General features: G+C 50.2%; 1 protein-coding gene across 1 annotated transcript; it reads left to right on the top strand.

Moving 5' to 3' along the window:
• Positions 1-504: 504 nt before the first annotated feature.
• On the top strand, positions 505-12,019 carry VRTN (vertebrae development associated). Its single transcript, XM_055288818.1, has 2 exons — positions 505-686; positions 8,817-12,019. Exon 2 carries the CDS (start codon positions 8,818-8,820, stop codon positions 10,924-10,926), a length of 2,109 nt encoding a protein of 702 aa, XP_055144793.1. The 5' UTR covers positions 505-686; position 8,817; the 3' UTR covers positions 10,927-12,019.
• Positions 12,020-14,101: the final 2,082 nt, after the last annotated feature.

The raw sequence follows: 14,101 nt of genomic DNA, 5'->3' as shown, positions 1-14,101 counted from the left end.
GAAGGGAGCCTGCACCACGATGGGGCAGTGAGTAGCTCTCCAGTCGGCCTGGTTCTGCCTGTCTTACAGGACCGGGGTTGGTGAGAGCTGCCTCACGAAGAGATGCATTTTGAGGGTTCAGAGAGCCTCAAGGTATTTCTCTTAAGCTATCATCCATAGCTAGTTTCTGGGTCTCAGCTTTGCTCTCTTCCACCTCCTCTGCAAGCCTGGCCACAGACTTTCTTCCCCTAGGTCTTTCGATCTGAACCTTCTCCTCCCCTCCCCCCAAACTCTTTGGAAATCTTTCAACTTTCTTTCAACTTTTCTCTGGGCAGTTTGGGGTTTGTTTCAGAGCTGGGTCAGGGCGCTTTAACACCCCCAGCTGGGGAGAGTGGATGACAATAGCTGCTATCACTTTACCATTGGAAGTGACCCCCGAATTTGCACTTCTTTCATCTTGGTACAGAGCACTTGAGGGTGGGCGATTTCCTGGGGGGAGTGGCTTAAGCCGCTTCCCCACCGGCCAGTTGGCTGTAGACGGTCCATGCTCAATGGTCCTCTACAGATATGAAACTGGTTCTGGAGTGAGACGAGCTCGGCTGGGGACGCTGCCTGAGAAGGCCTTTCCCCACAGGGTGACTTAAATGTCCCAGGCTGGAAGGTGGAGCGAGAAGTGGATGCCCCCAGGGCTCTGGGTCACCCTCCAGGTCAGTAAAACAGCGAGTTTCCTCAAAACTAGGAAAGGTGGGGGTGCCCCGTACAGTTTGGAGGCTCCAGCGGGGTCAGGGATGATTTCGGGACCCTACTGGGCCCAGGTCAAGGAGTGACCCCATGAAGATGCTGTGGTGTGTGTGTGTCTGGGTGTGTATGTAGAGGGAGAGGACGCATTGTTTCAAGTTCTCTTTCTCCCCACCCCCACCTCCACCTCCAGCCCTGTCCCCACCCCCACCCGTCTGCCTATCTCCCTTCCCCACCCTACACAATGGTCTGGCCTCGGTCCCTCCCCAGGTTCCCGGAGCTTCTCAGGTTGGATCCCTTATCCCTGGAGCCCCGGACCTGCCAGCTCCCTCTTTTGCCACTCATTGCCTCCTGGCACCTTAAGGGGCAACCAGGAGCCTGTGCTGCTTCCCCTTGTGGGCTGCACTCTCCCTCCCTTCCAAACACGTGGTCCAGTAGAGCAACTGAACTGGGCTGGATTGACTTGGTGGCTTCAGGCCCACCCCTGTGACCCAAGGTGCAGCCACTACCCTTGGTGGTGGGAATTTCCTTGGGAAGTCGCAGCCCAAAGGCTTGGCTGCCACCAGCCAACCCTGGCAGCTGCCCTTGCCCGGCTGGGCCTCCAGGGCCACCGGGGAGGGAGCAAAGATGGCTGGCGCTCCCTTAGGCCCTGGCAGGGTGCAGCCTGTGCAGTCGGGCTGGTGTAGCCAGGGCAGGGAGGGCAGGGCAGAGAGGCACGGAGCAAGGCCGGGTGAGGAGCCAGCCATCCAGGGGAGAATCAAACCCACAGCCTTACTGAGACCTGGTGGCCCATGCGCGGGTTGACTATAGAGAACACAGCGCCTGCTTTGGGATGGAGAGGAAGAAAAGGGAGGGCTGAGAACACGGGATCCATGATAAGCTAGAGCCCAGGATGAGGCTGGTGGGGAAGGATTTTGTTCTAAAGACCAGGCCAGGCTCATAACAGCAGATCTCTTGCCCCTCCATCCCTTGGCCCACCCAGATTCCTGGCTCACTCTTAAGACACAGGGGACAAGAGGCCAGACCTGGGTTCTGAGACCCCATATGCTTGAAATAAAGAATGGGAGAGCGGGGAGGCTGATCTTGGTGAAGGCGAGGCTGTGAGTGCCCTGCAGAGTAGCCTGTGGCCATTCATTCATTCCTTGGCTTTACTGGAGCTAAGATCCTGGCTGGATGCCTCTGGATGTTCTGCCTTTACCCCGCCCTTCTAATCTCAGGCAAGAGGAGGGGAGAGCCTGTGCAATCCAAGTGTGCCTTGCCTCCTTGGTTTCATACCTTTTCAGATCGCTTCCAAGAGTTGTGGGGGCCAGGGCAGGCCAGCTGGGCAAAGTCCATAGATTAGCTATCACTTTTTGCACCTCCTTCCCTGAATGCACCTGGCAACCGGCCTGTCTGCTTTGCATTGCACTTCTAGGAAGAGAGCCATTGCCAAAAAGACTGTTGCACCTGAACCCCATCATCAATTATCTACTTAAGAGTGATAGGCTTCCCCGTGCAGCCCCTACCCTTTCCACATGGCCCTATTCTCTGGTGGGCGAATCCATCTGTGGGTTGGGAGTGAGTGTGGAGCTACTTTTCCTTAAGCTTTTGAGGAAGCCAGAAGTGGGGTATCACATACTTGTACCTCCTACCCCTTTGGGGAAGAGAAAGGAATGAAATTGGGTGGAGCCGGGTGGAACTGGGCCTGGGAAGAGTAGATAGGGTGGGACGAGGAGGGTGGGGACAGGTGGGGACTGTGCAAGAGGAAGTGTGGCATATCTGGACATTGTGTTGGAAGGTATCTGGACACTGCTGCATGAATTCAGGCAAGTCGACTTTACCTTTCTGGACCTCGATTTCCTTATCTGTAAAATGGCCAGGTTTGTCTTTAAGTCCTAAAAATCCGTAAGTTTCTGGATCCATTAGATAATGAGAATTTTAGATGATGGAATTATAGTGCTTAGAAGGCGAGCTTGAGAGTCAGGCTGCTTAGACTGTGTAGCTTTTAAAAGCTGTGTGGTCTTGGGAAAGCTACTTAATGTAAACCCGGAGCCTCCAGGTGTGAACTCGGACTAGGGATCCTGTAGATAGTATAGGTGTGATGGAATTGTAGTTCACATGGAAGGAAGGTGAGAACCACATATAAACAAAATTACCTCTGAAAAGCCTGAACTCCAAATGCTTGAGGGTGAAAAGCTGGCAGATACTTGTTAACACTTCAGGGAACATCATGCTCTGCTCAGGAAATTGCTAATTGCGTGTAAGGGTATAAAAAATCATCCACACAGCTTCAATATATTGTTCCCTCTTGTTTTTTCTGAGATTTTGGTTGAATTACCTAGTAAAATGCACATAGGAAGCAGTCAGTAAATGGTAGCTATTTTCCTAATTTTGTTTACAAAGTATCTAGCAGAGCACTCATTTGTATGCAGTTGTAAAATAGCATTCAACAAGTGACATCATGCAAGAAAAACAAAAACCCAACGTCTTGCTTGTTGACATCATTGTCTGCCAAAATGAAAAAGCTTGTCTGTGTGGACACAGTTTGTTCTTCAGGGTTCCTTTTTTAAAAATTGTATAATGTAAGTGCTGTCTTTACTAAGGACTGATATGGTTTATCTCCTGAATCCAAAGAAAAGTAATGGTTTTCTTTTTAAAGTAAATATAAAAGGTATAAAAGTTGACAGATTAATAAAAGCCAACTTCTAGAGTTAAATGATATGGTACAAATAGAAGTATGGTGAGAAGTTATACCAGATTTGTTATAATATACACATTTTAAAGAAATCTACAGCCTAGAAATTTTATCCAAAGGTGATTCTGATTACCAGGTGTCTTTTTTTTTTTTTTTAAGACAGTCTCACTCTGACACTCGGGCTGGAGTGCAGTGGTGTAATCTCAGTCTCCTGAGGCTCAGGTTATCCACCTCAGCCTCCTGAGTAGCTGGGACTACAGGCACAAGCTACTATGCCAGGCTAATTTTTTTTTTTTTCGTAGAGATGGGGTTGTTATGTTGTCCAGGCTGGTCTCTAACTCCTAGGGCTCAAGCTATCCACCCACTTCAGCCTCCCAAAGTTCTGGGATTACAGGCATGAGCCACCACACTTGGGCTGATTACCAATTTTTAAACGACGTTCCTTCTTTGGTTATCAAGTAAAATTCTGGTGGGTGTTCCCTCAGTACTTTTTTTTTGAGACGGAGTCTCGCTCTGTTGCCAGGCTAGAGTACAGTGTTGCCATCTTGGCTCACTGCAACCTCCGTCTCTTGGGTTCAAGTGATTCTCCTGCCTCAGCCTCCTGAGTAGCTGGGACTACAGGCACGGGCCACCATGCCCAGCTAATTTTTTTTTTTTTGTATTTTTAGTAGACACAGGGTTTCAACATGTTGTCCAGGATGGTCTTGATCTCTTGACCTCGTGATCCGCCTGCCTCGTCCTCCCAAAGTGCTGGGATTACAGGCCTGAGCCACCACCACGCCCAGCCTCAGTACTTTTAATTTTTATTTTTTATTTTTTATTTTTTTTTTTTGAGACGGAGTCTCACTCTGTCACCCAGGCTGGAGTGCAGTGGGTGATCTTGGCTCACTGCAACCTCTGCTGCCCAGGTTCAGCCAATTCTTCTGCCTCGGCCTCCTGAGTAGCTGGGATAACAGGCACCTGCCACTGCGCCCGGCTAATTTTTGTATTTTTAGTAGAGACGGGGTTTCACCATCTTGGCCAGGCTGGTCTTGAACTCCTGATCTTGTGATCCACCTGCCTCGGCCTCCCAAAGGGCTGGGATTACAGGCGTGAGCCACTGCGCCCCAGCCCTACTTTTAATTTTTTAAAAAATTTTTACTAAATTACAATGTGCATTCATCCACTCTTTTCAAATGTAGCTTTTTTGTTTTGTTTTGCTTTTTGGGGACAGTCTCCTCTGTTGCTCAGGCTGAAGTCCAGTGGCGTGATCATAGCTCACTGTAACCTCGAACTATGCTCAAGTGATCTTCCTGCCTCAGCCTCCCAAAGTGCCGGGATTATAGGCGTGTGCCACCACACCTGGCCTTAAGCGTACAGTTTGATGAGCTGAAAAATGTATATACCCAAACACCGTTTTTAAACCTAAGGCTCATCTAAAGCAATTCATTGAACTCTGAGAACAAGTTTAATTTGAGAACATGATCTGAGAAACCAGAAAGGATAATGGTGCTTCTCCTAACGTAAAAAGTGTCTATGAAGGAAAACCACTCTGCTTTGCAACTGAACAATAAAAACATACCAGTAATCGAGATGATTAGTTTTGTGTTAAAAGGTGGTTAATGGTTTAAACAGGAGATGAATTACGGACCCTAAAGAGCATTTGGGGCCAGGCATGGTGGCTCACGCCTGTGATCCCAGCACTTTGGGAGGCCAAGGTGGGTGGATCACCTGAGGTCAGGAGTTTGAGACCATGAGACCACCCTGGCGGACATGGTGAAATCCCATCTCTACAAAATAAGCTGGGCGTGGTGGCATGTGCCTACAGTTCTAGTTACTCAGAAGGCTGAGGCAGGAGAATCGCTTGAACCCTGGGGGCGGAGGTCGTAGTGAGCAAAGAATGAGCCACTGTATCCCAGCCTGGGTGATAGAGTGAGATTCTGTCTCAAAAAAAAAGAAAAAAAGTGTTTGGTTTCAACTAACTTGTATTGTGACTTTGGGCAAATTAGGTTAACTTCAATTGCCTCAGTTTCCTCACCTGTAAATTGGGGATAATGGTAGTACTTAAAGTATTAGTGTCAGGATTAGGACAGTGCATGGCAAATAGTAAATGCTCAGTAAATCGTAGTTATTAGATCTTTGTTCAGTGAATAGGTTGTTGCCGCCCCTTTGAAAGGCTGTTTTTGTTCTGGGGCAGCACTTCTCAAACTTTTTGGTTTCAGGACTCCTGTACGGTCTGCAGATCCTGAAAACCTTTTGTTTATATAGGTTATATCTACCAATGTATATTGTATACACAATTAAAACTGAGAAATAAATTTTAAAAAGACTGTTATACAGTAACAAATAATCATTTTTATGAAAAGTGACATTTCCAGAGCAAAAAAAACTACCTTTTTTTTTTTTTTTTTGAGATGGAGTCTCGCTCTGTCACCCAGTGGCGTGATCTCGGCTCACTGCAAGCTCCACCTCCCAGGTTCACGCCATTCTCCTGCCTCAGCCTCCCGAGTAGCTGGGACTAGAGGCGCCCGCCACCGTGCCCGGCTAATTTTTTGTATTTTTAGTAGAGACGGGGTTTCACTGTGCTAGCCAGGATGGATTTTTGTATTTTTAGTAGAGACAGAGTTTCACCATGTTAGGCTGGTCTTGAACTCCCGACCTCAAGTGATCTGCCTGCCTCGGCCTATCTTCTTTGAAATCAGATACTATGGAGACTTGGAAAAATGTTAAATAATGTCCGAGAGCACATTATTCTACATTTTTACATTTTACATTTTTCTGTATCTCCATAGTATTTGGTTTAAAAGAAGATGGGTAGTTTCTCATATCTGTTTCTATATTCAATCTGTTTTGATATGTTGTTTTGATGGAAGCATCTGAAGAAAATCTAACTTCATCTAGATATATAGATGGAAAAAGGAGGAGTATTTTGATCACTTTTTCAGTGGATTTTTTTGATATTATACCAAAACTTTACAAGTAATAGCTTCTCAAAGCTTAGTTATAATGTGGAATTTGAAACCATGTCCATGAACTTTTTGTACCCTGTTATATTAAAATCCATGGGTCTTTTTTTTTTTTTTTTTGAGATGGAGTCTCACTCTGTCCCCAGGCTGGAGTGCAGTGGTGCGATCTTGGCTCACTGCAGCCTCTGCCTCCCGGGTTCAAGCAATTCTCCTGCCTCAACCTCCTGAGTAGCCGGGACTACAGGCATGCGCTGCCACTCCCAGCTAATTTTTATATTTTTAGTAGAGACGGGGTTTCACCACGTTGGCCAGGATTGTTTCGATCTCCTGAGCTCGTGATCCACCCATGTTGGCCTCCCAAAGTGCTGGGATTACAGGCGTCAGCCACCGCACTCAGCCCCATGGGTTTCTTTTATACTTTGAATGATTCTTCTACAAGTGCATGACTTTGTAACAGCACCCATTGGCTATTTGGAAAATGTTCACTGAGTGATGTAGATCTTTAGTGGAAACAATTGACAATTCATTATACGGCATAAAAAATTATATTTATTAGGGCTGGGCGTGATGGCTCACGCCTGTAATCTCAGCACTTTGGGAAGGTGAGGCGGGCAGATCATTTGAGGTCAGGAGTTTGAGACCAGCCTGGCCAACATGGTGAAACCCCGTCTCTACTAAAAATACAAAAATTAGCTGGGCATGGTGGTGTGCGCCTGTAATCCCAGCTACTCGGGTGGCTGAGGCAGGCAAATCGCTTGAACCCAGGAGGTAGAAGTTGCAGCCAGTCGAGATTGCGCCACTGCACTCTAGCCTGGGTGACAGAATGAGACTCAGTCTCAAAAAAAAAATTTGTCACCACTGATCTCATCAGAAAAATTGGAATTTTCAGATGGAAGCTCATAAGTTTTTATTGGCAGCAAATAGTTGTTTCCCTTGAAATGACAGGCTCACTTCATTCATTTTTGAGAAAATATCTGCCAAATACATTCAAATCTGAATGACCAGTGTCTATTAGACTTTCTTTCAAGTAAAAATTGTATCTCATGCTAAAGGGAGCTAATTTATCAGAAAAGCAGAACAATCATCCAGTAGAGACATTCATCATATCTCGGGTTGCAGCAAGCGTGTTATAAGTATGCCCCATTTGATTACACCCAGTATTGAAAAAGACATGTACTTAAGGATAACGGTTTTCTTTAAAAAAAAAAAAATAGCATCATTTATATTTATTTATTTGAGACAGAGTCTCGGTCTGTCACCCATGCTGGAGCACAGTGGCATGATCTCTACTCACTGTGGCCTCCACCTCCCAAGTTCAAGTGATTCCCGTGCCTCAGCCTCCTGAGTAGCTGACATTACAGGCGCGTTCCACCATGCCTGGCTAACTTTTTTTTTGTATTTTTAGTAGCAATGGGGTTTCATCATGTTGGCCAGGCTGGCCGCAAACTCCTGTCCTTAAGTGATCTGCCTGCCTCAGCCTCCCAAAGTGCCTGAGCCACCGCACCTGGCCTCTATTTTTTTTTTTTTTTTTGAGATAGAGTCTCACTCCTGTCACCCAGGCTGGAGTGCAGTGGTGCAAGCATTGCTCACTCACTGCAGCCTCAGGTTCCCAGGGTCAGATGATCCTCCTATCTCAGCCTCCCAAGTAGCCGGGACTATAGGCACATGCCACCGTGCCCAGCTAATTTTTGTATTTTTTGTAGAGATGGGGTTTTGCCATGTTGCTCAGGCTGGTCTCGAACTCTTGGACTCAAGCAGTCCACCCACCTCAGCCTCCCAAAGTGCTAAGATTACAGGCATGAGCCACCACACCCAGCTGACATCTCTTTATTGTCTCATTTATGCCCAGAACAACTCAAGCATATTTTATTAATTTTTTTTTTCCCTTTTGGAGACAGTCTCACTTTGTTGCCCAGGCTGGAGTGCAGTAGCTCTATCTCAGCTCACTGCAACCTCTGCCTCCTGGGTTTAAGTGATTCTTCTGCCCTAGCCTCCAGAGTAGTTGGGATTACAGGCTCCTGCCACTATGCCTGGCAAATTTTTGTGTTTTTAGTAGAGATGGGGTTTCACCATGTTGGCCAGGCTGGTCTCGAACTCCTGACCTCTAGTGATTCACCTGCCTCGGCCTCCCAAAGTGCTAGGATTACAGGTGTAATCTAGCATGAGCCACCGTGCCTGGCCTATAAAGCAGATTTTAAAACACCATTCCCATTTTATAGAAAATGAACAGAAGCATAGAGAGGTTAAGTGATTCAAGGTGACCAAGCTTATGTCAGAGCCAGGATTCAAAGCCAAGTTCCAGAGACCACACTTTTCCTCAGTACCATTCAGTGATGAACTAATCCCGTCTGTTCTGGGAGGATGGGAGCAGATAGACATTACCTTTTGGGAGAAAGTGCAGGAGTGGACAAGGCATCTTTGCTAGTCATCGTCTGGGCACTTCGACCTGACTACTGCCCCTTTATCTTTTTCCCTGGCAGGATGACTTCTCGGAACCAGCTGGTGCAGAAGGTGCTGCAGGAGCTGCAGGAGGCAGTGGAGTGTGAAGGCCTGGAGGGTCTCGTAGGTGCTGCCCTGGAGGCCAAGCAGGTCCTGTCTTCCTTCACTCTCCCCACCTGCCGGGAGGGAGGCCCTGACCTCCAGGTGCTGGAAGTGGACTCGGTGGCCCTGAGCCTGTATCCGGAGGATGCTCCACGGAACATGCTGCCGCTGGTGTGCAAGGGGGAGGGCAGCCTGCTGTTCGAGGCGGCCAGCATGCTGCTGTGGGGTGACGCAGGACTCAGCCTGGAGCTGCGGGCCCGCACGGTGGTAGAGATGCTGCTGCACCGACACTACTACCTCCAGGGCATGATCGACTCCAAAGTGATGCTGCAGGCCGTGCGCTACTCCCTGTGCTCTGAGGAGTCCCCTGAGATGACCAGCTTGCCCCCCGCCACGCTGGAGGCCATCTTCGATGCTGACGTCAAGGCCTCCTGTTTCCCCAGCAGCTTCTCCAACGTGTGGCACTTGTATGCTCTCGCCTCTGTCCTCCAGCGGAACATCTACTCCATCTACCCCATGCGTAACCTCAAGATCCGGCCCTACTTCAACCGTGTCATCCGGCCCCGCCGCTGCGACCACGTGCCTTCCACGCTGCACATCATGTGGGCTGGCCAGCCCCTCACCAGCCACTTCTTCCGCCACCAGTACTTTGCCCCTGTGGTGGGGCTGGAAGAGGTGGAGGCTGAAGGTGCCCCTGGTGTGGCCCCAGCTCTTCCAGCCCTGGCCCCACTGTCATCGCCAGCCAAGACCCTGGAGCTGCTCAACCGTGAACCTGGCCTCAGCTACTCTCACCTCTGTGAGCGCTACAGCGTCACCAAGAGCACCTTCTACCGCTGGCGGCGGCAGTCCCAGGAGCACCGGCAGAAGGTTGCTGCCCGCTTCTCCGCCAAGCACTTCCTGCAGGACACCTTCCACCGGGGGGGCGTCGTGCCTCTTCAGCAGTTCCTCCAGCGGTTCCCCGAGATCTCCCGCTCAACCTACTATGCCTGGAAGCATGAGCTGCTGGGCTCTGGCACCTGCCCGGCCCTGCCCCCCAAGGAGGTGCTGGGCATAGAGGAGCTAGAGAAGCTGCCGGAGGAGCAGGTGGCTGAGGAGGAGCTGGAGTGCTCCGCACTGGCGGTGTCAAGCCCTGGAATGGTCTTAATGCAGCGGGCCAAGTTGTACCTGGAGCATTGCATCTCCCTGAACACACTGGTACCCTATCGCTGCTTCAAACGCAGGTTCCCTGGCATCTCACGGTCCACCTATTATAACTGGCGGCGAAAGGCCCTCCGGAGGAACCCCAGCTTCAAGCCGGCACCAGCCCTCTCTGCTGCCGGGACACCCCAGCCAGCATCTGTTGGGGAAGGGGCTGTAATTCCTTGGAAGAGTGAGGTGGAAGAAGGGGCAGGGAAAGCCACGGGTGAGGAGACTCCCGCCCCCCGGGAGCTCCTGCCACTAAGGATGCCCCTGTCCCGTTGGCAGAGGCGTCTGCGCAGGGCTGCCCGCAGGCAGGTGCTGAGTGGGCATCTCCCTTTCTGCCGCTTCCGCCTTCGCTACCCCAGCCTGTCACCTTCTGCCTTTTGGGTCTGGAAGAGTCTTGCTCGGGGTTGGCCCAGAGGCCTGTCCAAACTCCAGGTGCCGGCCCCCACTTTGGGCCTTGGGGGGCAGGAGGCTGAGGAGAAGGAGGAGAAGGAGGCTGGCAGGGATGTGACAGCTGTGATGGCTCCACCTGTGGGGGCTTCTTCAGAAGATGTAGAGGGAGGGCCTTCCAGAGAGGGGGCCCTGCAAGAGGGGTCCACAGCCCAGGGCCAGCCCCACAGTGGGCCCCTGCTGAGCCAACCTGTGGTGGCAGCAGCGGGTGGCAGGGATGGCCGGATGCTGGTGATGGACATGATCGCTACCACGAAGTTCAAGGCCCAGGCCAAGCTGTTCTTGCAGAAGCGCTTCCAGTCCAAGAGCTTCCCCTCCTACAAGGAGTTCAGCGCCCTCTTTCCCCTCACTGCCCGCTCCACATACTACATGTGGAAGCGAGCCCTCTATGACGGCCTCACCCTGGTAGATGGCTGACAGGGAGGTACAAAAGGGGCTGGGAGGAAGGGGGACCAGTTTGGAGAGGGTCAGGGACCTGAGCTGACCCCAGGCTTGGCCAGGATGTCCTTTGCTCTGGGTCCCACAGTGTCTACCCTAAGTCCAAGGGTATATTTGTGTTATTTTCTGGCTCCAGGACAGAGAATGCCAGAAATCAGCCATCTGGTCTCCCGTAGGAAGCTGTGGGACCAGAGATATCCTCTTTGGTTGTTTGCTGGTCATATTTTTACTGTTATGATTTAGTTTTTGGTTTTGATTTGAGTGGGTTGGCTGGCCCCCTTGCTGGAGTTGGAAGCTGTATGTATGTCAGGGGGTTTAGAGGGGGGTTGGTTAGCTAGAGCTGCTTTCAGCTTTTCCTGGGGACAAAAGGAGCATTATAGCATGATCATCGGTCCCACTGGGCAGAACGTTATCTTCAGTTTCTTTTGGGGGTTGGCATCCTCTTTACTCAGTTGTTTCCCAAAGGAACATTAGGCTCGAATATGGGGGCCAGGTGTGGTGGCTTATGCCTGTAATCCTAGCACTTTGTGAGGCCAAGGCAGGAGGATCACTTGAGGCTAGGAGTTAGAGACCAGCTTGGGCAATGTAGTGAGACCCCATCTCTTAGAAAAAAAAAAAAATCAAATGTGGAACTGATTAGCAGCTTGTGCCTGGCATCCCCAAGGGAGAAGGTGCCAGGTCAGCATGAGCAGCAGCAGGGATGTATAGGAAGAACCACAGCTGGCCTCTAAGGGATGGCATTGAGGCACCGGAGATCACTGAGGGGCTGGCCTTTCCCCTGCAAGGAGTGTGGTACCAGGTGGGGCAAGGCTGTGAGGAGATGCAGGCTCTGTTTGGGGGTTATGGCCCAGTCTTTGCTTGTGGGTGCTTCATCCACCTTCTGGGACCCTGTAGTCCTTGGCCAGCCTGGCTGTCTGTTGGGGACTCCACCTTTCTGCTGAGCGTCTCCTCGGAGCTAGAGGCCCATCTTCAGTGAGGGATCACAAAGCGGCCAGTCAGGTGGCAGACTGAATTTGCCTTGTTCGAGAGTAAAGTTTGAAAACCAAAGAAATAAAGTGATGCAGTGCCTACAGTGCTTGGTCTCTGGTATTTGTTTTGCCAGGATGTGATTGCCCATTCCCATGTTCCCCTTTGGTTTAAGGGGACAAGAGTGACCTTCTCTCTCTCTTGATGGGACACACTCAGGTCTAGGGCTTGGGGGGTGAAAAGAATTATTCTGGGGACTCTGAATTGGATCTAGAAGTGACCTTGGGTGCTTTTCCAGCTGAAGGGTGGGGGCTCTGGCTACCTGGAAATGCCCTCCCTCCCATGGGAGAAACCTGGCATTCCCAGGTGGGGAACGGGCTGCTGCCACCACAGGTTGGCTCGACAGGGGCCCACTGTGAGGCTGGCCCTGGGCCATGGAGGCCAGGCCGGCACCTGGAGTCAAGTCTGTGCCAGGCATTCTATTTAGTCCTTGCAATGTGCTCAGGCAGGTAGGCCCAGTCACAGATAAGGACACAGCCTTAAAGTGGCTAATTTGCATGCTTCCTCTGTCTGGTGGGACAAGGGTGAGGGCAGCCTGCTGTAATGAGCAGCAGCAGGGATGTAATGGGAGCTTTAAGCCCAGGCCTTTGCCTGTTTGGTGAGGGAGGAATCATTAGGGAAGAAGTTCCCTTAGGCCCTTTTCCTTCTGTCAAGGTTTCCTGCAGTGGCTGGCATCCTTGTGCTCCTGGGGAGTCATTCTTGCCTCTGCTTTTTATTCACCCCACATCCAATCCATCAGCAAGTCCTATTGACGCTGTCTCCAAATGATACCCAGAACTCTCTCTCCACTCTGCTGCCATTGTCTCTCCTGGCCCACATCACAGCTTCCTACCCCATCTCCCTGCTTCTGTGCCTCCACTCTTGCCCCTATAGCCCTGTACAACCCATTATTTTTATGATTTTTTGAGACTGAGTCTCACTCTGTTGCCTAGGCTGGAGTGCAGTGACGTGATCTCGGCTCACTGCAACCTCCACCTCCCAGGTTCAAGCAATTCTCTGCCTCAGCCTCCCAAGTAGCTGGGATTACAGGCACCTGCCACGATGCCTGGCAAATTTTTGGTAGAGATGGGGTTTCACCATCTTGGCCAGGCTAGTCTTGAACTCCTGATCTCATGATTCACCCGCCTCAGCCTCCCAAAGTGCTGCAACCCATTATTTTTATTTATTTATTTTTTTGAGTCAGAGTCTCTCACCTAGGGTGGAATGCAGTGGCACAATCTCAGTTCACTGCATCCTCCACCTCCTGAGTTCAAGCAATTCTCATGCATCAGCCACCTGTGTAGGTGGTATTATAGGCATGTGCCACCATGCCTGGCTAACTTTAGTCTTTTTAGTAGAGACAGGGTTTCACTATGTTGGCCAGGCTGGTCTCGAACTCCTGACCTCAAGAGATCTGCCTGCCTCAGCCTCAAAGTGCTGGGATTATAGACGTGAGCCACCATGCCTGGCCCCTATACAACCCGTTCTCCATAGAGTAGCGAGAGAGTTTATGAAATTGGATTTTCACTTTCCTGCCTAAAATGTGTCCGTGGCTTCCCTTTACTCCTAGAATTCCTTGTGCTTCTTTACAAAGCCCAGATAATCTGCCCCTGACTCTCTGCCTCTTGCTCCATGCTGGCCCTAACCCACCGCGCTACAGCCATACCAGCTGCCTCTGGTCTTGAACACTTGTTTCTGCTCTAAAGGCCCCTGCGTTTGCTGCTATGGTCCAGAATGCTTTTTCCTGTCATATTCACATGGCAGACTTCTTACCGTTCAGATCTCTGAGGGTCACCATCACACCAACCTTTTCATTCTCATGGTGTTTACTCCCATCTGATGTTTCTGTTGTTTGTTTATTTGATTATTGCCCACCTCCCCAGCAGAATGTAAGCTCCATGAAAATCTGGGCTTTTCCCTGACTTGCTCACACCACTGTGTTCCCAGCAGGTGGATTTGTTCCTGGCACCGTAGGTGCTAAAATGTGTTGAAAGAAGGAATGAGTGAAATGGGGTCTCTATCCCTTTCCTGCTGTTTTCCTTTGGGATTTGGTTTTATCGAACATAATCCCCCTTCATATTTCTTGTGGACCATTTTTCTGCATCCCCACAGCTACCCCCTAATCTATACCAGCATCTGTTCCTCATCT

This window comes from Symphalangus syndactylus, chromosome 8, assembly GCF_028878055.3.
Source record: "Symphalangus syndactylus isolate Jambi chromosome 8, NHGRI_mSymSyn1-v2.1_pri, whole genome shotgun sequence".
Lineage (NCBI taxonomy): Eukaryota > Metazoa > Chordata > Mammalia > Primates > Hylobatidae > Symphalangus > Symphalangus syndactylus.
Note: the sequence above shows the minus strand (reverse complement) of the source record. Positions and strands in the feature narration are given on the sequence as shown.